The sequence below is a fragment of the Gobius niger genome (genome assembly GCF_951799975.1).
Source record: "Gobius niger genome assembly, chromosome: 11".
NCBI classification, from domain to species: Eukaryota; Metazoa; Chordata; class Actinopteri; order Gobiiformes; family Gobiidae; genus Gobius; species Gobius niger.
Window position 1 is genome coordinate 12539988 of NC_136862.1, and position 25408 is coordinate 12565395.

The 25408-nt window shown below is 41.7% G+C and overlaps 1 protein-coding gene and 1 long non-coding RNA gene across 3 annotated transcripts in view; both read right to left on the bottom strand.

The window, feature by feature from the left end:
* The window catches only part of LOC306970034, a 224332-nt gene that overhangs the window by 46346 nt on the left and 152578 nt on the right, over positions 1 to 25408 (bottom strand). The window lies entirely within an intron of this gene.
* The window catches only part of spns2 (SPNS lysolipid transporter 2, sphingosine-1-phosphate), an 82996-nt gene that overhangs the window by 44019 nt on the left and 13569 nt on the right, over positions 1 to 25408 (bottom strand). For both annotated transcript variants that reach the window (XM_079565842.1, XM_079565843.1), the window contains exon 2: positions 11820 to 11885. In XM_079565842.1, coding sequence (XP_079421968.1) covers positions 11820 to 11885 — 66 coding nt within the window. The remainder of the gene's footprint in view (positions 1 to 11819; positions 11886 to 25408) is intronic.

Consider the following 25408-nt stretch of genomic DNA (forward strand, 5'->3'; position numbering starts at 1 on the left):
CTCGTAGAGCGCACTGTCAGTCCCCTCATGAAAGCTGACAGAGTAGGCAGACAGTCTAACCCGATTCTGCCGCAGAGACGTTTAGAGGAATGGGAGAAGAGCCTGCGAGTCTGTGCATGTCTAACCGGCACGTCTTGTCATTTGGTGCCATTTACAGCGGCTCTCAGTGTCACACGGACCTGTTCACCTCCCGATGAGCTGTGTTCCCGACTGTCAGCGCTCATCAAACATTCTGCCTCCACAGAGACGGCACTTCCCTTGCTCGCTGTTGACTCCCCACCTGCCTCCACCTGTGTCTACTGCCTCTTTCATCATGACCAGGTTGTCTATCAGCTGCAAGAGTAGGTGGATAAACTGACTATCAAGGACAAAGTTTGCATGTTAGTAAACAAAGCCTAAACATTATGAGCAAGTGATTACGGGAATAGCATAATGCAGCCAAATACGAATAATATATTGACCTTTATATTAAAAACAGCATGACTTCTTTAGTCATTTGAAGTCATGCCATCCTTTACTTAACCTCTTTACCCCTGCACTTTTTTGTCCATTTTTTAAAGCAGTACTAAGTAACTTGTTAAATACTTTTCATAGTTCCTATGGGGTAGTACAAGTGTTAACGGGATGATTGGAGGGTCTTTCATCTCCCCCTGGTGTCTCTGGCAAGAAAACCACAATTGCAGCTTTCCTGTACCAGGCCGGAGGCCCCAATACACACTAACAGAATCACGAAGAAGAAGCTAACAGGCTAACGGGCAAAGCCAACTGCGGGCTAGTGCCACTTTAGCAGTATTTACAGCCAAGTTTGAGTGAAAAAATGATCTCCATTGGGTCATTTAATGTACAATATCCCTCTCTCCCTTTGTCTTTTCTGTCCGTGTAGTATTTACTCTCACGGACAATTAATGAGTAAAAAACGCAACATGCTACAACACCTGCAGTGGCGCTTATGGCCTCTAGGGGCATGAGTTACTTAGTTCTGCTTTAAGCTTTGCTTCTTGTCATTTTTAAATCAAATTTTTGTCTCTTTTTTGTTGTGTTTTCCTCATTTCTTTTTTGTTGCTTTTTCATCACTCTTTATTCGTGTGTTTTTGCTGCATCGGTCCATGTGGGGGTTAAAGGGTTAATTAATCCAGTCCAATATCGACAATATTTGGAAAACCTCTACTACAATGTGAAATCGTACTTCAGACTGACAGCCTTTACACAAACATAGATGTCCTTCTTCTGCATCCCTCTTTAACTCTCATTGGTCATTGGCTTTGGTTAATTTGGTTAAAACGCATTCTCAAAGACAACGCCACTGTGAACCTTTATGGCTGCAACTAAAATAATACTAACAATTACACCGCAACGCCTCTCATTATTAAAATTCTGCACAGTCAACGAGGCGGAGCTCTGTAATTTGAACATGTAAGTGAACACCGCATACCACTGACGAGGAACTCATCAATGACAGACTATGCGTGGCACTTCAGGCATCTGTTAACCCTTCTCTGGAAAGAAAACTGACGCTCCATCGTACATTGCAAAGATGTCTTCCTTTTATATAAGACCCATGGGAAAAAAAAAAGTGTATCGGCAGCAGGTTTGTTTGGCTAAGCCACAGCACCTCCCTCTAAACCTGGCAAAACCACATTCTGTATACTTTAGCTTTAAACGCCTAGCCTTTAATTATGAAAGTGCTCAATGGCTCATGCCGCGGAGAAATGAGGAAGCAAGGTGTTTAGGATGAGGTCACCGCGTACCTTAATTGCTCAGGTTGAAAAGCATTTGGCTTATGATGCAGGTGCAAAAATGTTTATTGGCCTCCAGGAAGGAAGTGACAGAGTTGACATAGCAAGACCTGACCTTTTATGGTTATTTGCATTACTTTGCATAGTTTAGGATAATTATGTTCATTGTAGGTCTCTGGACTTCTGAAATCATCTACATTTTCAAAGCAGTAGTTGTTTAGATTAAAGCAGAGTTGTACCATAGTGTGCAGAAGGCTCCTGAATGTCGATTTACTTTCTACTTCTGCTGCAACAACCCAAACTCAACAGAAACCAGCACCATATGCCGCAATGCAACCCAGTTTAAAATATATATACTTCCTTTAGTCCTTTAGGGCACAGACGGAATAATATTGCTGAAAAATGGTGTAACAATACTTTTGGAGGGACTAGGTTCTGCCCTCAGCGTTGTGGGTTTGAGTCCTGGCTCTGACAATTTGCTGAATCTCGCTCCCTGCTCTTCATCCTCTTTCACCCTGAACTGTCCGGTCTAATAAAGCCAACGGGCCTAAAAGTCCTTTAAAATGTGAGGAGTCATTGCGTACAGAAAGATGCGGTGTTTCCGAGCAGGTGTGGAGTAGACAGGAGTGGCAGCCGTGTCTCTCCTTCCTCTAATGATTAATGTGACTGCCTGAGGTAGGTGCGACACATAGCTTCAGCCTGAACAGGACACAGGACATTTTACCTTTGTGGTGGAAACTCTATTTCTCATGTGCATTCCTCACATATTTGATTTGGATGCGTTCCTCCTTTTGGTTTCTCATAACAGGTGTGAAACTAATGGCAATTCATTGACCGAGCATCTGAAACATCTGACGCCATATTTGTGTAATTGTTTTGGCATTTACATAAATATGTTGCTTAGGCCCACATGCAAATTTGTATAAAACGTGTATTTTGAGAACACTCCAATGGAACAGTGAGAAATTGCTCATCTGGACACAAACCAATGAGAATAGATGCTTGTCTTGAGAGCCATTTTTCTCAGTGGCAGACGGCATGTTGCATTCTCATTCAACTCCAAAGAAGTGAGGAGAGCCTATTTCCTGCTCTAAGTAAAGGAGCAGCCACTTAATGACAAGCCCCATTAGCAATGACAGGGGCCATCCCCAGTTTCTGAGTAGATGTCTGTATCCTTGTTATTAGCACTAATGGATTTAAAAAAAAACCAGGGGCTTTTAATGATCATTGGCCTTTGCTTTGACCTTGGCAGGTAGAGCTTGAATGGAGCATTCGCAGTTGACAAGGAGGGGCGTGGCGTGTTTGCGGGCCACTGATTGATTTGTTTGGGCCTCCCGTGGCACCCGTGAGAGAGTATCGATTTCTATTCACAGAAGCAGGGGGTAAAAATATCACCGAGAATGACATTAGCATACCAAAGTAGCTGGTGAAATAACAGTATTTTCAGCGAAAGTGGCGGGTTAAGAGCATGCTTGCTTAATGGTCCGTGAAATCCTGTCACTCAGACGCGCTGGTTTCTGCGGACAGGAAGTGAGAGGGAAGGAAATAAGGGGCGCACGGTGCCAATCATCACTGAACAGCTGCCCTCCACTGAGACTTGGCCTATAAAAACAGTCCACCATGGACACGCACGCACACGCACGCACACTGGGCCTATGATGTCGCCGCTCCATCAGGTCATCCTTCTATTCTTATCCCACTGCTCCTGCTCCGACACCGGCCCGACGCAATTATTTGGCTTGGGGAATCAATAGTGTAAAAGATTAGACTGCCATGCATGACTGAAAGCAGGAAGACACAGGTGGTCGCCCTTCTCCTTCCATTTCCCTCCTAAAACTCTCATAAGGTGGCGTTCAGAGCGAGACAACAGCAGCTGCCAGACCGCTGATAGAGAGACACAGGGTTAGAGAGAGAGTCTGCGAGACAAAATAGTAGCGACATGACAGGCCAAAACAGCTGATCAAGCACTGATGGCTCGACTTCGCAGCGCGCAAGGGGAGTCAGGTTGTTAGGGATCGACACCACACACAAACTTATGTGGTTGCTAGGTAATAAAATTTATGTCCATGCTTCAAGCGATAGCATCAAGTGCAAAGACCAGTTAATGGAGCAATTACTGTATATAGGTCAGGCTGAGTATTAGCTAGAATTTTGAAGTCTAATTCTGCATGATTAAAGGCACTATATATGATTTTTTTTTCTAGGAACAAATTTAGCTTTGTCCTCCTTTAGTATTTTGTGAACTCAGACATTTGGGGGAAAAACAGTGGTGAGTTTTCGAGCATTTCTATAACCATGACCCTGGAAAGTGACCCTTGAAATGTCCCTGTGTCGTCCCTGTGAAGAATCGGGATATTTCTAATATGATAGAAAGGTCAAGAATGAGTTTAGACCGCAACTAATATTAATGTAGTGGCTTCCTCTTTCATTATTTGTGATAAAAACAAAAACAAAATCTGGTATAGGGCCTTTAAGTATAGTCGTAGTACTTCTGTAAAGTTGGGGGTAGCAGTAAAAAGGGTGGTATAGATTGTAACTCAAGTTGTAGTACTATTTGTAAGGGCGGACCATATGTCTGTTCTGGAAGAGCACAGAAGGGCCACTGGCAATAGGGCTGTCGGTCTGGCCTCTCAATATTCTCCTTAACCTTTTACCCCCCGCCTTAACCGAGCTATTTGCAAGAAAAATGTCAAAATAGTGACGAAAACAAGGATGAAAACGGAACAAAAAAAAGTAACGAAAACAGGACAACAAAGCAATGGAAAAAATCAATGAAAAACCAGCAAAAACATGACCAAAAAAAAGAGATGAAAACACGATGACAAAGCCATGAAAAAGAATAAAAAAGCCACAAAAATGTGACAAGAACGTAATGACAAGGTGACAAGAAGTTATGATCACTTTTGTAGGTCTCAACTTTCAGATGAGGCGTTACTCTGTTGCTCTCCAGTCGAGAAGCCAGGCGGATCAGAGTCCAGGGCCGTTTTTCAGTCCCAGTTCGCCCCTGACTATTTGTAGGAGTTTTTGTTTCAATATGTAGCCAGTATGTTTGTATCTATCCACCCATTTTATTCCGCTTCATCCGGGGCCGGGTCGCGGGGGCAGCAGTCTCAGCAGCAGAGATGCCCAGACTTCCCGATCCACACACACCTCCTCCTCCAGCTGTTCTGGGGGGACCACGACACCAGGCCAGCTCGGAGACATAGTCCCGCCAGCAGTATATTATTATTATGTGTTATACCTCACTGTTGCTAAAGGCAATTCACTGACTTTACCAAGCATCTTACTAAAGTTAAAGAGAGAGACATTACAGAAAACCAAAGAGACCATACGGAACATACAGCCTGTCACTACTAATGCATAATGTTATATTGCCCAAGACTGCAAAAACTTACACAACTCACCACACTTTACATGTTCTTGTTCAAAATGCCCAAACACATCATACTAGAGTGAGCCCCTTGCAACAAAAACACGGAGGAGATTACTGGGTTGCCTTCGCGGCTTTGGCTGAAAGCTCTTTGTGTGGCATTTGGATGTAAATATTTTGGAGCTCATTTCATAGGTCTCGCCCTGCCAGCAGCACCTGTGGCCCCATTCCACACAGCTCCGCTATATAGTGGCTGAATAGCAGACTGACACCGTGTTAAGTCTATGTCGGCGGGAGTATGTGTGTACGAGCCGGTGTCTTGTTGCAAAGAAGGTGGACAGGCAGAAACACATTTGCCCAGGGGTGTTTGAACCTCATCTGAAAATATAAAAAATGCACTGTGCTGTCCGTTCAAATGTCCTGTTTTATACACAATGAAATAGCCAAATCATTACAACATGCACAAGCACATACTGTATCTGTAACTATTTTCTATATAAGATATTGGGGTGTCTTCAGCAATTTCAGCGATGTGTTATTTATATACCACATGGGACTAGCGCTGGGTACTGTTAAACAATACCAGTATGGTATCGATAAAAGGTTTAGGTATAGAATAGAATAGAATGCTTTATTTGTCATTACACACAAGCATAATGAAACTTGTTTGGCTCTCAAAGTCTCAATAATGAATAATAAAAACACACTCGCAGACAAAGACAACAGCCGGTATCGAAAGCAGGTACCGAAACCCACCATATATTTTTTTATCCAAGTTTTGATGTAGTTGGTCCAGCATTACAGTTACATTACATGTTTTTTGCTTAACCCACTTTTTTTTAAATTTTGCCCATTTTTTTCTTGATTTCCCAATTTTCCCCCTCATTTTAGCTATTTTTTTTAAAACTAATATTTTCCCTATTTCCTTAATTTTTTTCAAAATTTTCACATATTTTTAATGATTTTTTTTCCTTATTTTTACCACAATTTCTTCAAATTTTCTCCAATTTATCCTCAAAATGTTTCCCCATTTTTCACACATTTCTTGACATTGTAGATCTTTCAAACCTTGTTCTGCTTTCTGGTTCTAGATGGAACAAATATAGAATAGAAATCGAAAACAGCATCGTTCAGGTATCGGTATCGAAAACCAGGTATCGTTAAAGCACCGGTATCGCAAAAAAGGCAGCGGTACCCAGCCCTACGTGGGACTCCCTTCACAAGTTGTCAAAAGTTCATCCATGGCCAACATTTGAAAGAGGACACTCAGGAACTCCCTATAAGAGCCGTCTCGTTAGGTCAGATTCCCCCCAATGCACGTTTACGACTTCTAACAAATCAGCTTTGAGACAGAGCAAAATGTTCATCCTGAGTTATTATTATACTAAAGTGCTACAGCCTGGTGCGTCGATGAAGCTAACGCCCCATGAAGTATTGTACGGTGCATGACGGGCCCATATGCCACACTTTGGAGTCAGTTTGAATCATCTCCTCACTGTACGGTGCACAGAAGTCCACCTTGAGCTAAAAGGATGATTAAAATGCCATCTTTCATTTTGCGATAATTCAACCCATTAGCGCTGATCTGCCTCAGAGCACTTCCATACAGCAACCTTCACATGTTAACAAGAGGGGAAAGCCTTCTCTTACATCCCCAACAAAGGATCTTCAAGTCCCGCAGCCAAAGGTAATACCATCCAGGTGAGGCCCATCTCTCCCTACCTTCAGCATTAACCCCGTCACCCCTCGCACCCTCAGGAGGGGTCCCGCGTGCAGCTGTGTGTTGGGATAGCCGCAGCCTGGGGGCCATTAGCGCCCATAGCCTGTCATTCCCGGTGAGTGCGCGTCTACGGCGTGACAGTTCTCAGCTCAGGTGAGGCGCTGTCCAGGCGGCGCTGATGGATGGGCCACAGAGCTGCAGGCTGGTCTTACAGGCTGACTGACAGCTACGCAGCGCATTCTCACACACAAACACATGCAGAAGTGCGTAAGGGAAAATGCTGAAAGACTCACTGAGAATTTTCCACTTGTCTTTGAGGAACCAACCTTAAGTGTAAAATAGGTTTGGGGACTTGTAAGAGCTTAGAGGTTATTAGCCAATGCCAGATGGAGTGAAAGGAGTTTCTTAAGTGGCTCGATAACCCGCCACATTGAAGCTGTCTCCTCAACTTTAACTCATTTAGATATGTGATTCATTCAGGATTCAAATAATACTCAGTTCTACTTTTTGCAGATTTATGATTCTTAAATGATACAGATTTTTAAGACAGAAACTGAAAAAAGAGTTTTGGGCTGTATATATTAATCATTGAAATTGCCTGACATTTAGGACCCAAAGGTGGGCCCTTACAACATGTTGACTACATGCTCATTACACAGGCTTTTTGAAGTACGTAAAAGCTCTTCATCCCCCATTCTGACTCCCATGCCAGTGCCTTTGCAAAGGTCTACACTCTAAAGTGCTTCTGGTTATAACTTCTTATAGTTGTACATTCTTGTTTGAAGCTTTTCTCCTAATATGTCCCAGACATTTGCCCATTTCTACGTTACAGTTTCCATTGAAGTAAATTCTACTGAATTATGAAAACACGCGACTCCGTTCTCATGGGATTTTGCTTTGCTTCTATTCGCTGCCTGAGGGCAAAAGGCAAAGGCCAGGCAGTAGCAGTGGTTCAAAGGCTACAAGGCAAACACTAGTTAGGACTAACACTTTGCCTTTGCATGTCATTTGTGCTGCTGGATTTTCTCCAACACTCTAACAGGCGAGAGGAAAATTTGTAAGGAAACCCAGTGTTTTTCTTGCAAAAAAGGTTCTTAAGCAAACCAAGATTAATCTAAAGTAATTTGAATTCAAAACACAATTACCTGGTGCTGTATTTTCTGCTGATTTGGAGAGACATTTTGAGGTAGGACTTCTAAAATGAAAATATGTCGAGGATTTCCTTGTGCTTAGTCTAGATTTCCTTATGTTGGACAGTCGGAGATTTGTGAAACATCTATTTCCAGCAGTTCCGACCAATTGCTGAACCAGAACTCTGCAGAACCTCTGAGTCATTCTTGTGTTTGTTTTCAAGACTTGGAATCTGCAGTGCGTGGCCAGTGGCTGTGTTTTTTTTGTTTTTTTTCATATGTGTGAGGGTGACCTGGCACAGTGTGGGCTATAAAACACCTCCGCCTGCAGACTGGGCTCCCAGGTGGACCCACGCTGCCAGGACAGAAGGCAACAGTGGCTGGTCTGCAGGTGCTCACAGAAGGAGGGATTGTTCACCCAGGGGAGAGCAAGGAGAGGTCGGGGGATGGGGATACGTGGGTGACACAATCAAAAATATTGTGCAGATCTATGTTGCATAACAGGCATTGATTTCTGAGAACTAAAACTGCTTTTGGACATGAGATTTTACCATGAAGTCCACAGCCTGGATAAATAAAGCAGCCTGTCGCTACCTCTGCACTGATATTGACTGATATTGATAAAAACAAATGGCGGTCAAAGCTAATCCATCCACTACAAATGCACCGTGGTCAGCTTAACTTAGCAGCACTTAAATCATTACCAACTCCAACACAGGGGTCTACACAGTGAACGTCTGTACTGACAAACAGGCCTGACGTCAGCCCCTTAACCTCTCCTTCATGCCCCGGTCCCTCCGTCTGCTGCGGGCCGCCCTCACAGCTACAGACCTGGACATTCCTCAGACCCATGCGAAGGATGAGGAGGGGTGGGGGGGCAGTTGTGGACGTGGGGGGTGGGCACGCTGCGGAGATCTGGGACCAAGTGGAAACCTGCCCGACTGGGACCAGGGTGAGAATCAACCCACGCGTTCCGTTTCATAAACACATTGTACAGAATCCCGTCTGGGAGAATGTGCATAACCGGTACAATGGGCCAATGAAAACAGAATTAAAAAAGTGCGAGAGCTTTTACGGTTTCCTGCGTCTATAGAGCGAGGCATCCAGGGCAGAACGTCTGGTGGCTCAAAGGGCAGGCGTGTTTTCACAGATGCAAGCGCGATGCTGACTAAATACTAATCAGGTCTTTCTCTCACCTTCATGTTTTGCTTTGGTCAGACTTCTGAAATCGGTCCAGACAGCATTTTGTGTTTGTCTTTTTACACCTGTGTAAGTTGAAATAAAGGACTTTGCAACAGCGGGAATACACGGTTTTATACAATATGAAAATATTAGTTCCCTTTTATAGTGCAATGTCATTTCCTAATAAAGTTAGCATGAGGGCAGGACAAGCTGGGTTCAAAGTGGCAACTTTCCGATGTGGTGCGAAGATTTTGAACAGTCTATCTTTGAGCTGGTTCTAAGCCAGTGGTTCCCAACCTAGATGGGGCCTAGTTAAAAATCATCAAATATGACTGAGAAAGAACTAGAGGTGCATTAAACACTCCAATTTTAGTTTATCTGTTTGTTGTCTGTGTAGGCTCTCAGTTGTACAGGAGTTGTCCATCTTCAATGAAGGTTCTTGAGTCATCTTCTGTACTCTGTAGTAGAAGTGTAGAACGTTTTGCCTCTTATACAAAATGCTTCGTCTGAGCTGAAACCTTATTGTGCTGATGAAGCCTTTTGAATGAGTGGCGAAATGTGTTGTTTTTGTGTTTGAAGTAAATACTTATTATCAATTATGACTATAGCGTGTGCAGGGGAGGCTTCAAGGAAACAAGGTCGGGAACCACTGTTCTAAGCCATGATGAATTAACTGAGTTGGCCTTTTTAGCATGAAAAAGTAGAAAACAGAAGTCAAATCCAGTGCTTGCAAAATGCCATCATTACATTGGTGAGTGACTGTCCAAACATTAGAAAATCTAGACTAAGCACAAGGAAATCCTCAACATATTTCATTAGAAAAGTCCTACCTCAAAATGTTTTTCCACATCAGCAGACAATACAGTACCAGGTTACTTTAGATCAATCTTGGCTTGCTGAAGAACTTTCCCACATTAATGTATTGAGCATGCCATGGTAATTATTATCCCTTTGCGCCACAATCCGTCTGATATATAGGAAGTATGATACAACAGATTGAGTTTTTCCGAAGATTAAATGGCTCATTCATTGCAGAGTCAACATCCAATATAGCGAGTGGGTATTTTTGTCTTTCGGCCCGATTCAGCTCACTAAAGTTAGTCAACAAACATGACGTGGCGAGGAAACACTGGGCGGTATTCTTCCCCCGCACGCTCTCAGCAGGTTTCTTTGGCTCAATGGCACTTTGTGTGAGTTGGGGAGTTTGTTGGTGTTTGAAAGGGGTTGAGGGCAGAGGGGAGACAAGACCGGGCCCTGTCCTGAACTAAGAGGGCTTTGCGGTGTATCTCCCCGCAAGGTAAATTCATACACAAGTGCAGCAGGAAAGGAAACCCAGCCCTGAACTGTGGACTTTAGCAGGCTATGAACATACACTACATACAGGCAAACATACACAGGGTAGGACACTGTGGGGCACCCTTGTTTTCTTTGCTATTGACCTCCTCGGCTACTGCTGCTATTACTGCTGCTGCTGCTGGGTATGGGGTCAGAGCTGCCTGCCAACCTTGACCAGGGAAGAGTTTGTTTCTTTGAGTAACTGTGCAATCATAGAACAGCAAATATTAGTTCAAATGTTTGTCACGGTACCTCATCGTCACAAATGTATTTCCTTTGGTTGCACAATTTTAAATAACTTGTGTTTGGGTGTTGTCAGGGGGTAACAAACCAGGGCTATTTTTGTGCCTGTATTAAGTCCAGATGAAATAATTATACACACCACTACATCAGATGCTATTCCTGATGCACTGGTCTCAATTTATCCTGGCTTGACATCAGCACAAAGTGTACACACAGAAATTACATTGTGTGGGGTAAGGAACATATTTTGAGAAGAAGAAGAAGAAGATGAAGAGGATGACGAAGAAGACGAAGAAGAAGAAGAAGAAGAAGAAGAAGAAGAAGAAGAAGAAGAAGAGAGAGAGAGGAGAATGAGAAGAAGTAGAAGAGAAGAAGATGGAAGAAGAAGAAAAGAGAAGATGATGAAGATGAAAAGAAGAAAAGAGGAGAAGAGGAAGAAGAAGAAAAAGAGGAGGAGGAGAAGAAGAAGAGAAGTATAATAAGAGAAGAAGAAGAAGAAGAAGAAGAAGAAGAAGAAGAAGAAGAAGAAGAGAAAGAGAAGAAGTAGAAGAGAAGAAGAAGGAAGAAGAGGAAAAGAGAAGACAAAGAAGATGAAAAGAAGAAAAGAGGAGAAGAAGAAGAAGAAGAAGAGGAAGAAGAAGAAGAAGAAGAAGAAGAAGAAGAAGAAGAAGAAGAAGAAGAAGAAGAAGAAGAAGAAGAAGAAGAAGAGGAGAAGTAGAAGAAGAAAAGAAGAAGAAGAGGAGAAGAAGAAAAACTTTATTTGTGTATCGCCTTTCACAGCCATGGTCACAAAGCTGTTTACATGAGAACTATTGCCAGAACATCTTAAGAGCCCCTCCCATGTATCCATGCCTTGGGGCACAAAGCCTGAAATGGATCATTAGAGAATCCTTAAAGTATAAGCTAAAAACAAACTCCTCTCTTCCTGTATTTGACAGAAGATTGTTAGCACAAAAGACACCAGTTTAATATACAATACCATTCAGCATCTTTTGTTTCATTTGAGCTGAGGTTGGCAGCGTAATTGTGCTGCGCCTCTCGAGCCCAGCTTTCTTTTGTGTGCGCTCCTGTCACTTGTAATTAAAGAATTAAGAAAGGCTAACCTGTTTGCAGCAGGCCGACTCCGCTGTCTGTCTTGTCGAAGTGCTTCTGGATGTCCTGCACCACGCCTGTGAACACAAGAGGAGGAGGAGGATGAAGAGCTGACCACACAAACACTGTTAAATTAATACCGCCTTTACTATGGAGCATCCCGTTGTGGATATGAGGTTGCGTATACTAAAAGCCTATCATTCATTCAACATCCCCAAAGTGCATGCGCTGTCGGGGTGAGTGTTCTTGGGCTGGCACTGACGCGTTGTAAATGGCTGTAATGGTGTAGCAGTGGGTCTTAAAAAACTAAATTACTTGGGAGTAGTTAGATGGCATAAACAAAGCAACAAAGCAGACACACAGTGCATTGGGTGCAACGTATTTATGGAACAACAATGGGATAAATCAGGGTTCATTCATTATCTTGGCCAAAGAACAAAGTCAAATGTATCGACGTATTGTTCTCAAATACACTGACCGTATTTTAGGATTGTGTCTCTCTGTAAGTGCCAGGGTTGCCATGAGCAGCAAAATTAGCAAAGGATAATTACCAACCACGAAACTAATCTGGGTGTAAGAAGAGGAGAAGAAGAAGAGAAGAAAAGAAGAAGTAGAAGAAGAAGAAAAGAAGAAAAAGAGGAGAAGAGATTGCCTGAAAAGCCTGAAGAAGAAGAAGTCAAAGTAGAAGAAGTACAAGTAGAAGAAGACGAGAAGAAGAAAAGAGGAGAAGAAAATGAAGAAGAACAAAAGAGAAGAGGAAGAAGAAGAAAAGAAGAAAAAGAGGAGAAGAAGAAATGAAACAGGCTATAAAAAGCCTGTTTTGCCTGAAAAGCTTGAAGAAGAAGTCAAAGTAGAGGTAGAAGAAGTAGAAGAAGTAGAAGAAGTAGAAGTAGAAGAAGACGAGAAGAAGAAAAGAGGAGAAGAAAATGAAGAAGAAGAAAAGAGGAGAAGAAGAAAGAGGAGAAAATGAAGAAGAAGAAGAAGAAAAGAGGAGAAGAGGAAGAAGAAGAAAAGAAGAAAAAGGAGAAGAAGAGATTGAAGCCTGTTTTGCCTGAAAAGCCTGAAGAAGAAGAAGTTGAAGAAGAAGAGAAGAAGAAGCAAAGAGATGAAGAAGAAGAAAAGAGGAGGATAAGAAGAAGAAGAAGGAGAAAAGGAGGAGAAGAGATTGCAACAGGCTATAAAAAGCCTGTTTTGCCTGAAAAGCCTGGAGAAGAAGAAGAAGAAGACGAAGAAGAAGAGAAGAAGAAGAAGAAGAAGAGATTGAAACAGACTATAAAAAGCTAACTCTCAGACCCACATTTACGCGAATAAACAACCAGACGGAACTTCCACTGCAGCGCCTCAATCAAGAAGACGATATATTAGGCACTTGTCATTCACAATAGTCTTTAACAGCGAGAAGTCTTTGAAGTCGTCCTGCACCTGCCACAGTTAACCCCAGAGCAGTCACGTAGGAATGGAGCCCGTCCGCATAGTGCGCATCATTTTAATGCTTTTGAATGCGGCAAAACAGCAGCTGGTTTTGGTCCAGAGGTGCAACGCAAAACACATGCCAACAGCTGCGCAAGTAATAGACATGTGGGTGTTCTGTGTAGCGAGACGGTACAACCCCATAAAGTTTTTAATAGCCAGTAAACATCAGAGAAAAACGGGGGATCAGAGCTTGATAAATTTGTGGTGAATTAACCGTTTCATTGGAGGCATTGGTAAACATGAAGCAACACTTTTTAATGAATTCGGTTTCAAACATTTCAAAGACTAGACTTTTTTTTCCCTTTTTTCTTCTTTTTTAGAGTAAGGCGAGAAAGAGGAAAAGGGAATAAAATATTTGTGCGGAGTTCAGATGCGGCGCGGCGCAGACTTTCTGTGAAGCCGGAAGGTTAGATTTTGCAACACGAGGCTCATGAAAATGGAACGGCGGCGTGACTGACATTTTAAAAAAGCTACAAGTGATCTCAGCTCCGGCGTAACCTTGCATAACCTGACCCCGGGATTACAGCGAGTGACTAAAAAGCAAAACACAAAACGAGCCCTCCTGTCCTCACGGGGATTTAGTTTGGAAATATTCCGTAAAAAACATCTCTCGACCAAAGCTGCAGCGATGAGTGTGAGATGAAAGCTGTCAGTTTACGCTATCTCCATTATGAGCATTTCTTCATTTGTCAGCAGAGCATCAAAGGGAGCCCGCTATAGGAAGCCATTGTGTTTTTGACTGTGTCTGGGTTGAAACATACGTAAGATTTTCTTTGTCATTTGAGACAAACCACCTGCTCGTGTTTGCATACTCCACAGTGCACTTCTACACCGGCAGCCCAAGGAAGTACTTCTCTACAATTACACTATATTGACTACCACTTTAGGGACAAAGGGGGTCATGAATATTGCATTTAGTGAAAACAACTTTCCCAGTGACCTCTATTGCTTATTACCAGTCAGCAAAGCCAGAGTGGTGAATTATAATATGCAAGCCTCAAGGCACAGATGTCCTTGTCGTTTAAGAAAAGTGTTAACATTCACAAGTTTCTTCGAATTGATTTGAAATTAGGGCTGGACATTTTTCGGGAAGATCCTTGTAAAAGTATAGACTACAGATAAATCCAGTGGTGGAAGAAGTACTCAATATTCTTACTTAAGTAAAAGTACAGATACAGGACCAAAAATGTACTTAAGTAAAAATAAAAGCACCATGTTAAAATGTTTATTTAAGTAAAAGTATAAAAGTATACATTGTAAAATGTTCTTTAGAAGTAAAAAGTAAAAGTATTTAAGAGATTAATGTGCAGGATTTTTTTTTAAATAATTTGAATCAAACCAGGTCTCAGGTCAAAAACAGGAACTAAATCTGTTCTAAACCCAGACTAAGCTAGGTCTAAACCAGGTCTTAACCAGATCTAAAAAAAGGTCTAAAGGAGTAAACCACAAAACCAAGTCTTAACTAAGACTAAACCAGTTCACTGTATAGAGGTCACTTTGAAAATAAAATACTTTTACTTTTAACCCAATTAAAAAATGTAGTGGAGTAGAAAGTACAGATACAGGCTCTAAAATGTAGTGAAGTAAAAGTAGCTATAATTTGTACTTTTTACTTGTACTTTTTACTTAGTTACTTTCCACCACTGTATAAATCTATAAAACGTTACCTACATAAAGGCAGTCTTTGTGGTTTGATTGTGCAGCCCTACCATAATCAAGATAAGATATTATATACTTCACTCGAGAAATACACAGTAAACACTTTTTCAACAGCAAACTCAAAGGACAAATAAGTTTCACCCAGATTAGTTTCCCGGTAGCTAATTATCCTTTGCTAATTTTGCTGCTAATGGCAACCCTGGCACTTACAGAGAGACACAGTCCTAAAATACGGTCAGTCCCTGGTGCCCTTGGCAGACATGCTGGCTGTGCCCGTGCCCCCTGAGTCCTCTTGACTGTCAAACAGATTGTAAAACAGTGGATAAGTGCTGCGGCAGCATAATTAGCTTGGTAGAAGTACACACACACAAACAGTGGCCTGCTGAGAGGGGGATTCCTCAACCAGATGGTAGTGCATCCCTCCTGGACACACCGCGCTGCATTTATCTGTGCCACACCCGTCTCCTCTACTCACCACAGACACAACACGCTGCCCGGGCAGGTGGAGGTGGAGAAACTACAACAAGTATGATTAATTTTAAATGGTTATATTGGAAAATAGAGCTGCAGGATATATGGATATTACAATATTTTGCAATACAATTTATTGGGCCGGTCATGACAACAAATTTGAAGTTCAGTATATTGACGCAGGAAAGTATCGCGATAAACAATATTATTGACTCTCAACTGTCAACTCTCAGGCATAAAAATGACAGCAAACCGTAGTTCTAAAAGTGCATCATCATATCCTAAAATACGACACAAGCTGCAATAAATATGAAATATTATGAAACTGCTTCAGTTAAAAATCAAAGGTTTACAAAGAAAGAATGTGGGGAAATGCTAATAAAAATGTACAGACGATAAATATCGGGCCCAAAAATGCATGTTTTGCCTATTTTTATTGAACGATAAGTCGATATAGTATTTATTGTAACAGCCCTAGAAGTTATTGATGCAGACGGCATCTCTGGAAACGGGGGAAAACAATTTTGAGAAAAATCGAATCTTTCTCTAAATATTCAAAAACGACTTTAACAAATGCTGAATTATGAATATAGTTTTCTACTAAATAAATAAATAACTACATAAAAAGACATGCAGAGGAGCAAAGTGGTTCAACAGCCCATAAATACACAAAAACACAGAGAATGCTAACATGATGCAACATGTTAGCCTCGTGCTAATGGAAACGCTAGCTAGCGCTTGCTACAACTGCTGTTTTTTCGCTTCTACTGAACAATCTGCTGTGAATAAATATCCATATGCCCCAATTTAGACTTGACATTATTTGTATGTGATAAATAAGTTCATATTTCGCCAGGAAATGGCTAAAAAGAGTGAAAAACTGTTTATCGTGTGATGTCATAGCATAGCAACAGCATGGCAGTTCAGCATCCCACCAAGGCAACAGCAGCAAATTGAGTGGCAAGTCAGCAATGTCTTTTATTTTTATCAAATTATATCAAAAGTGTCCAAGACCTCAACAAGGCTAAAATGGGACTAAATTAGGAGAATCATCACAAATAAAACTGAACTTTTGGGTGTTTTTAAGTCTTTGTTGGACAATATATTCCACAGCCTGATTGAAAAGTGGCATGTCAAACTTCATATCAGCATGGGGCATATTGCACTTGTGGTCTTCTGTGCTAAATCGACGATGACTAGACAGAGTTTTATTTCCCGGTGGTGTAACAAATGGAGGAAACATCAACAATGACTTCCGCACGAAATGAAATAGAAAGCAATCAATTCTGAACACATGATAAACTCTCCGGCTCGATTCATTTTGGAAAACAACAATGACATATAACAAAAATCACAATATGACATTGTCTTTTGTTTATCCTCGAGTACCCTATCGTCTTTGTTCTGCGGCATATTTCAGAAAAAACGGGAGTCCCATCATCGAGGCCAGCGTGTTGTCACAGTGGATTGGAGTGCAGTGGGCTGTGTAATGAAGTCTGCTAATCTGTCAGGGATTACAAAAGCCGGCAGCACTGTGTTTGTGTATCCACGGTGTAGTATTATATCACGATTATCATCTCCCAAATAGACCTTTTTGTTTTTTAAAGACCGCAGGCAGTCAAATCCTCCCCTTTTATCTCTCCTAACAAGGCCCCGAATTAGCTCAAGTCTCATGTTTTGGACTTCAGGGGCGACGTCTGCACTTTTGGAGTCACCGATGCATTCAAAGTCGCTCACCTGCGTTGCCGTGGATACCAGCGTCGAGCCACACACCCCCCCCCTCTAAAAAAAAAGGTCAGACCACAAAGGAACGCCGTCTCCCCCACAAAAAACATCTCTCTTTAATATACGTTTCGCAACCACTTGTCCAAGCTGCGCCCACTGTATTGATTTACTATGAACATCTGTCCTCCTGCATTTTGAAACAGCCCCTTTCCACCAAATGCATCGGCTAAGACCGGCTCATAAATTATCCAAAAGCTGATGAATGGGAGACCGCAGCGGCACCGACACATTGTAGAAATGTATTAACTCTCGGGATAGGACTTAGCGGCCTGTCCTGTAAATGCAGCTAACGGGTTGTGTTTATGCGACATTACATTATTCTAAAGAGCTCGTACAGTAGTGTAACAATAAAGTGGTGGAAAGGCCAGATTTATATAGATAGTCATAGAAGGGGGCGTGGCTTCGCAGAGGGGGAAAACAGAATCTTTTGGGAAACAATTTTTCACTCTTTTTAGCTGGCGAAATATAAACTTATTTATCACATACAAATAAAGTCCAGTGTAAATCGGGTCCATATGGATGCTTATTCACAGAAGATTGTTCAGTAGAAGCGAAAAAAAAAAAACAGGCTGTCGTAACTAGCACTGGCTAGCATTAGCATGAGCCCGATGCTAACATAAAGCATCATATTAGCATTCTCTGTTATTTATATATTTATGTGCTGTTGAGCCACTTTGCTCCTCCCCATGTCTTTGTATCTTTATTCAGCAGAAAACTATATTCATAATTCAGCATTTGTTAAAGTAGTTTTTGAATAATTAGAGAAAGTTTAGATTTTTCGCCAAATTGTTGTCCCCCTTAACTGTTTTCAAACATGACCATATATGGGCGAATCCAGGGATGCCGTCTGTATCTATGGTAGAATTTGCTGAAAATGCAGATGTTTTGACCTGCATTGTCACCGTTATAGGATTTATTAACATGAAACAAAACTGGCATGAAGCTTAGTGTCATCTCCCTTCGTTTAGTGTTATTACTGAGGCGCAATTGCTGTCATTAAAAAGTAATTAACACATAGAAATTTGTATAATATGACAAAACTGTGGACTCATTCGCCAACAAGTAGCAATAAAGTTCAACATTTACGGAAATTACTGTCTGAATGGTTCATACGTCTTCATTGTCCCCTGTCCATGTGAAATATTATTACATCATTAGAGAGCGGAACCGATTGAACAATGTCAATGAGTCTCTGCGGAGCATCTGAACAGGATACCGAGTCAGAAACATGGCAGGAATGCGGCTGGACGGCTTCGATCATCATTCTAAGGAACTGCGCAGTTACGTCGAGACACTCCCTGCGATCACATATACTCCTCTTGTTTGACTTTTACATGTGAAAAGTTAATCATTGGATTAATCACCAGGAGTTTGTGTGGAGAGTCGCTGCTTTACTGGGGTCACGAGTCAGCATTCTTTCTGTATGGGCTAAAATATGAAGGCAGTGGTGTCAATAAGGGCATCTGGCTTAAAGGAAATGGAAGAATAGGGCTTGGCAAACTCATAAAAGGGAAAGAGAAGTAGGAAAGTTTAGGTGTTTTTTGGCCAAGCAATAATACTTTTGGTTCCAGTTTTAGGCTACCTAACCTTGATAGTATATGAGTCTATGTACATAATAGTTTGCACAATTATGAACAATCTGCTACAACTTAATACTCATCAAATAATAGGCTGAATGTAACCTGCAAAACAAGTTATGTACCATCATTGATTAACTAATTTTTTTAATTGTTTACTGGAATTACCCAACCTAACCACAAATGAAAGGTCTCGCCCTCTAATATGTCATTGGACTTAGCTTTGATTACCCCAGCATTGTTTCAATCAAGCTTCTGTAAAGTCAGGAGATCCAGCGTTGTATTTGTTGTATTTGTTGTATTTCTCACCAAGATCTTGTATTGATGATGGGAGAGTGTGACCACTGCGCAAAGCCTCCTCCAGCACATCACATAGATTTTCAATGGGGCTAACCTCTTACTCTCCGCCTTAATCGAGCACATTTTCTCCATTTTAGTTTTACACAAATCTAAAAGCTTCTCGACTGGAGCTATAAACTCCTAGCAACTTTTGTGTCGCCACGTTTTTGTCACATTTTTTGCAGTGTTTCATAGTTTCACCTTTTTGTCGTTCCAGATTTTTTGTTTTTAGTCGCGCTATCTGTGTCTTGTGTTGTATTTTTGTCATGTTTCTGTTGCTTTTTATCGTCTCTTTGTGGCACTTTTTTCCTCACATTTTAGTCGCTCTTTTGTGGCTTTTTTCTTTCTTTTTTTCTTCGCTCTTTTGCTTTTTGTCACTTTTTCATTGTGTTTTTGTTGCTTTACCGCCACATTTTTTACGCTTTTTTCAAGAAGCTTTTAGATTTGGATAATGCCAAACTTGCTTGGTTCAGGTCGGAGTTAAGAGGTTAAGATCTGGACTCTGTGGCGGTCAATCTCTTTCACAATTTGTCCCACTGTAATCTTGGCATGTCAACTTGGAATATGCCCGTGCCATCAGAGAAGAAGGAATCCATTGATGGTCGTCGGCTGATCTCATTCTTTGGGCTCATAGTGTTTCTGAACCGAGACATGACCAACTGCAGCAACGCCAGATCATAAACTTAGATAGTAAGATTAGTAACCTCCGTACTTGTGAGCTCACTGTGCTGTTTGGAATTACAATGTAACACCCAGAATATGAGTTGTAATAAGATGGATAAGATTAGCCTTTTTGTTGTTCACTGACTCCTCCGACATTAGATCACTGATACCGCGGCAAACAAAATGAAAGCATAAATCACCTCCCTGGTTAGGTAAGAACAAGGAAGGCAAATACGTCAAGTTTTTTTTTATTGTGTACGTGCTAAATAACTGCCCGCTGCCGTCTGAGCACACACAGCTGAGTCGAGGCCCCTGTGTATAGCTGACACTTATTCCACCCGTCGCTCATAAAGTCTGCCTTTATGGGCTCTTTTTTTTCCTCAACAAAAAGAAATGACTCAATTTGGTGAGCAGACCACAAGCGCTGCATTTAGCACGTGTGAATGGTGATCTGTCAAACTGAGTAACACATTTAACCCAAGCAGTAAAAAAGCTTCCAGTGTCGGAATAAATCACTGGAAACTGGGTATATTTGATCATCAGGTACGAGCCGGGCATTACAAGTGGCTATGGGTTGTCTTGATTTCAAACTCACCACACCCCAGCAGCGAAAACGAATCCTATTAAGAGGAGAGCCATCATATCATACCATCCCCAGAAGACACTCGCGGGTCTCAAACTTCTATTTCTGAACATCGAATCTAGGCTAAAAGGAATAACAGTCCATTTTGAGAGAGTCACGAATCTCGTAGCCGCACGAAAAGACGAGGTGAATAGGTGGCACTTTGCCTTCTTCAGGTGCAATTTTAGGCTTTTAATTTTTTTCTTTTTATAGATACAACTTCTTTATACTGTAGTGATGCATTTAAGCTGTGTGTAGGGCTGGGCGATATGGCCAAAAAATAAAATATAGATTTTACACAGGACAATTACGAATCCTGCTCATTAATATTTCATAATGCAGCTACAATTAAGTCCATTAAGAAAACATAACCCTTTATTTAAAAATGGTTATTTCAGTTTTAGATATTCCTTCCGTCTGCTCTCAAAAGTAAAACCTCTTAATAAGCCATGGAGTTTTCAAAAGTGTTTTAGTTTTATCGTCTTCATGCCTCTGCTGTGATTGACAACCGCCTCCATGGAGACTCAAGGGAAAGGGGTGGAGTTAAATGGTCCACTCAGACCAGAGTGAGAGAAAGGCACAGGAGCAGACCGGAGGAAAGTGAGAAACTCTGTTTTAGTGGAAGAAAACTCCTCCGCATCCTCTTAAAACACAACACGTGGCCTTTGTGAAGCAGCAGATCGTCAGAAGGTCGCTTTCTTCTCCAATGGTGTCATTTCGTTAGGGAGCGTCTAAAACGCTGCAAAATGTTCCAAATCATCTGTTTTTAAAAGCATGAATTAATTGAATTCATTAAATTTATCGTCATTAAGTCCAATTTAGGTCTATATAAGACACGCTAGTTCTGATATGACCTTGAGCTCGACCTGGTGGCACTTGGAAGGTTAAATATTATATGAGGTGGTGTTTTGGTGTAAAAACAGTTTTTTACAAGCTTTGCCCACAGAACTGCCTTAATTTTTTATGGCATCAGATTAAGACATTCAACAATTAATCCTCACCGGACATTTTCTCTTTTCAAGCGACTCTCTGTGGGACAATTAGTCTTTGAAATGCTTTATTTTGATCGTAAGCCACCATGCGCTCAGATACATGCAGTTGCCACTATTTGGCGCGTTGATTAAATATGTGATCACAAGCGAGTTAAATGTGTGTATGTGTGTGTTCCCCTTCACCGCTGGTTTGCCTGTGTGGAAGTCATTCATTCAGGCCTGAGTGAGTTAGTCAGCGGTGAGCCACTTTGCTGATGTGGCCATTGCAAAGGGAGGCGATCCCGGCTCTTGTATCAACTGATATAAATAGTCTGGGAAAGGAAGAAATGAGGTTTTGGTAATGAGTGAGGAGAAAGTGCGTTCTTTTGGGCTTGTTCTTGTAAACGATGCTTTTTGGTCTGGGGAGTGCGTGAGAGAGTAGGGAAACACTCAAAAAGAAGCATGAGCCGCATAGAAGCTTTAGTTGCAGAGCGAGGGCTTAGTCTGCAAGCGAAGAGAGCCGACCACAAATATGTCCGCCTGTGGCCGGCGGGCTCCTGACCGACTGCTCTCCTCCCGGTGCCATGTGGCCGTGCTCTGGGCGGGAGAGAGATTTTTCCATTTCACTTCCTCTCCTCGCAGAGCTGAAGGAAACGCACTGCAGATGTCGGGGAAATAGAGAAGCGCACAGGAGAGCTGGGAGGTGCGGGATCAGAGAAGTGCACAGCGAGTGCAAGTCAACAGTTGAGTAGAATCACTCCCGTGTGCTCGCCTGACATGTTGTGGGCACATGTGAGTCTGACCAAGAGTCTGACCAAGCACCCAGGAGTGGAAGATCAATGAGGCAAGAAGCTGTGACGCCGCTCAATTTGAAATGAAGGACAGCAAGTGATAAAAGGCTTACATTTTTGATCAATACAGGGTTTATACAGGCAGAAGCAAATATGCCTCAAATATGATGCTTTTAATGTCATTTTAAAGCAGAACTAAGTAACTCTGCAACTAACGCCATTGCCGTTGACGTAGCATGTTGCGTTTTTTTTTTTACTCATTAATTGTCCATGAGAGTAAATACAATCCTGACAGAAAATACAAAGGGAGAGAAGGATATTGTACATTGTGCCACAACTCAATTACACAATGGAGATCATATTTTCTCTCAAACTTAGCTGTAAACACTGTGGCGCTAGCCTGCAGTTAGCTTTGCCCGCTAGCCTCTTAGCTTCTTCTTTCTGATTTTATTAGTGTTATTGCGCCTCTGACCCGTAGGCAGGGAAGTTGCAATTGTGGTTTTCTGGCCAGAGACACCTGGGACAGATAAAAGACCCCTCCAATCATCCCATTAACACTTGCATTGCCCCCAGAGGGACTACGAAAAGGATTCATTAAGGTAAAGAAGTTACTTAGTTCTTCTTTAATAACACTATATTTCAATGCCACAAATGCAAAATTTAATTTCTCAACATTTGCAAGCATTTCATCAAACAATAGAAAGAGAAATGGAAAAAAATGTGGTCAATTTCAGCCACAACTGGAACTGAATAGATTTTGGAGCAATGTCATAATTTTCCAATAAATTAGAATTTTTAATGACATTTAAGGCCTTGATTTAGGCAAACATGCCCAGCGGAAACCCTGCAATAGGAATAAATTCAAAAGCGAAACAAAGTATTTAAGCGGGATACACAGTGAATCTGGCCTCGGACATAAAGAAGAGAAGTCTCTTAATAGAATCAATTAGACGAGTCAACTGTCCATTGATTTTCAATAATTAGCTTTCTTGAATTGGTTGGGGGTTTGGCAAGCCTGGATAAACACCAACAATCATCACATTTAGGAAGATCACTAACAATAACGTGGATGCAAGATTATTTTTAAGATTTGTGGGGTCATTTATCAATATCCGGTGGAGGCTGAAAAATAAAACCTGCAATTTTGTGGCCATGTTGCACTCAATTAACCATTTGATGTTGCCTGTGTTACCCCAAATCTGAAATGTAAACAAGACAATGTTGTGTGAATAAAAAATGCATAAATGACACTCGCTTTGCACATGAGCCCCTTTGTTCATTATAATAAACAAATAACACCTTCATACCGTTTGTGAGAATCTTCCCCATTGCCAAACTCTGACGTTTTATAGTTATCTGTGTTGCTATATTGCGTTGCAAAAGGGTCTTTGTGACTGATCAAAATGCCATTCTTAACTCATTTACAAAAGCACCCTGACAGTCCAGACAGCTTTCTTTCTAATCTTACAACTGTATGACTTCCAAACTGTGACTGTGAATCACATTAGGCCTCGTCGATGTGCCAGCCTCGAAGCCCCACTTTGAATTAACGCGATCTGTTGTTAACAATGTCTCCTTTTTATTAATCAAACACTTGTATTCATCTCCGGGGCAGTGCCGTCACATTTGCCCCAGCCGGTACGTCCTGAATATTTGATGATAGTGGAGCCTGCGCGTAAGAGGGGCCGACTAAACCTATAGCTTATCAATAATGCATTTAGGGCTGGCACGCTGCTTGTACCAAAACGCATTATTGGGACAGGGGTGCAGTGGAGCGCAGTGGAGGTATTTGCGATGAGATGAGACAGACGGACTGGCAGGGGATTCGCGTTTGAGCAGGGGGGGTATCTCGGAGGAATACTGAACAGCAGTTGAACTCGAACGTGAACCCGTGGAGGAGGGAGCAGAATTATGAAAAGAAGTCGGGCCGACCTGAGAGAAGTGTGCAAAACGAATCCAGTTTGTTTAATAATGAGGAGACATTCAGTTCTCTTAGTCAGCCCATGAAAATATACAATCATGATTTATTATGGAGGTTTAGGGGAAGACGTACTTTTCTCAGAACAAGTTTAACATTCGTTTTGGTGTATGAAGTCGACAGTATGGGCGGCACTTTAAAATGTGCAAACTTTAGTGATTTTCCGATTTTTCTTATATGGTTCAGCCCTAGTTTATACTCAGGACATGTTTTGCAAAGAACAAAGGCAAAACATTCAGCACTATCTATCTATCTATCTATCTATCTATCTATCTATCTATCTATCTATCTATCTATCTATCTATCTATCTATCTATCTATCTATCTATCTATCTATCTATCTATCTATCTATCTATCTATCTATCTATCTATCTATCTACTTCATTAAACCTTGCACTTCAATGTGGAAATTACTAATTCTTGTTACTTGTACCTAAACGCAGAACATACAGGCTGTAAAGTGTCTAAAGTGTCACCGAATTTGATTAAACGAATTAGAAGTGGACTATTGCAAATTCCACAACTGTTATCGCGGCCCCATCTTTGTTTTGCGTAACCGTGTGAAGGATTAAAGTCATCATGTCGTGTTTTTGATAAGATTTCTCTAAGCTCACACACGTCAATGGGGAAATCCACAATTATTTTAACAGTTACGATAATCTCGAAAGCATAATCTCCCTTAACGACGAGCACATTTTCCCTCTGAACTCTACTCATTCAGGCGCATTTTGGTGTATTTTCCTCTTAACCATAAATAAACGGTGTATGTTTCTGCCCTACACCTGACAGCGCGCTACCTCGTCTGACTTCCTCCTGACCTATAGGTATGCCGCTTTGAGTCGCTCTGCATGACGACAGGGCGTCCACAGCTCGTCTAGACGCAGAGCCGTGTCTTTGAAAAGCTGCTGAAAGACCGGCCCGGGGAATGTGATGAAACGACACGAGAATTGGTGAAGATCTGCGCGTTCAGCTCAATTTAGCGTCAAACGGCCGCAGCAAAGCCGTTCCCTCTGGGTTTATCTGCATGTTCGATCGCATGTTTTTATCACGCACATCAGCGGCATCTCAGGTTTTGATTCAGATTCAGAGGCTTACGGTTTGAGGTATCCAAGCCTTTTTTCCTAATGACCTTGTTAATTATTGATTTGATTAAATGGATCTAACTTAATTAACCTCTTAACCCTCGCCTTAACCGAGCACTTTTTCTCCAGTCTGACTCAAATCTAAAAGCTTGTTGAAAAAAGACTCAAAATAGCGGCAACAACGAGAC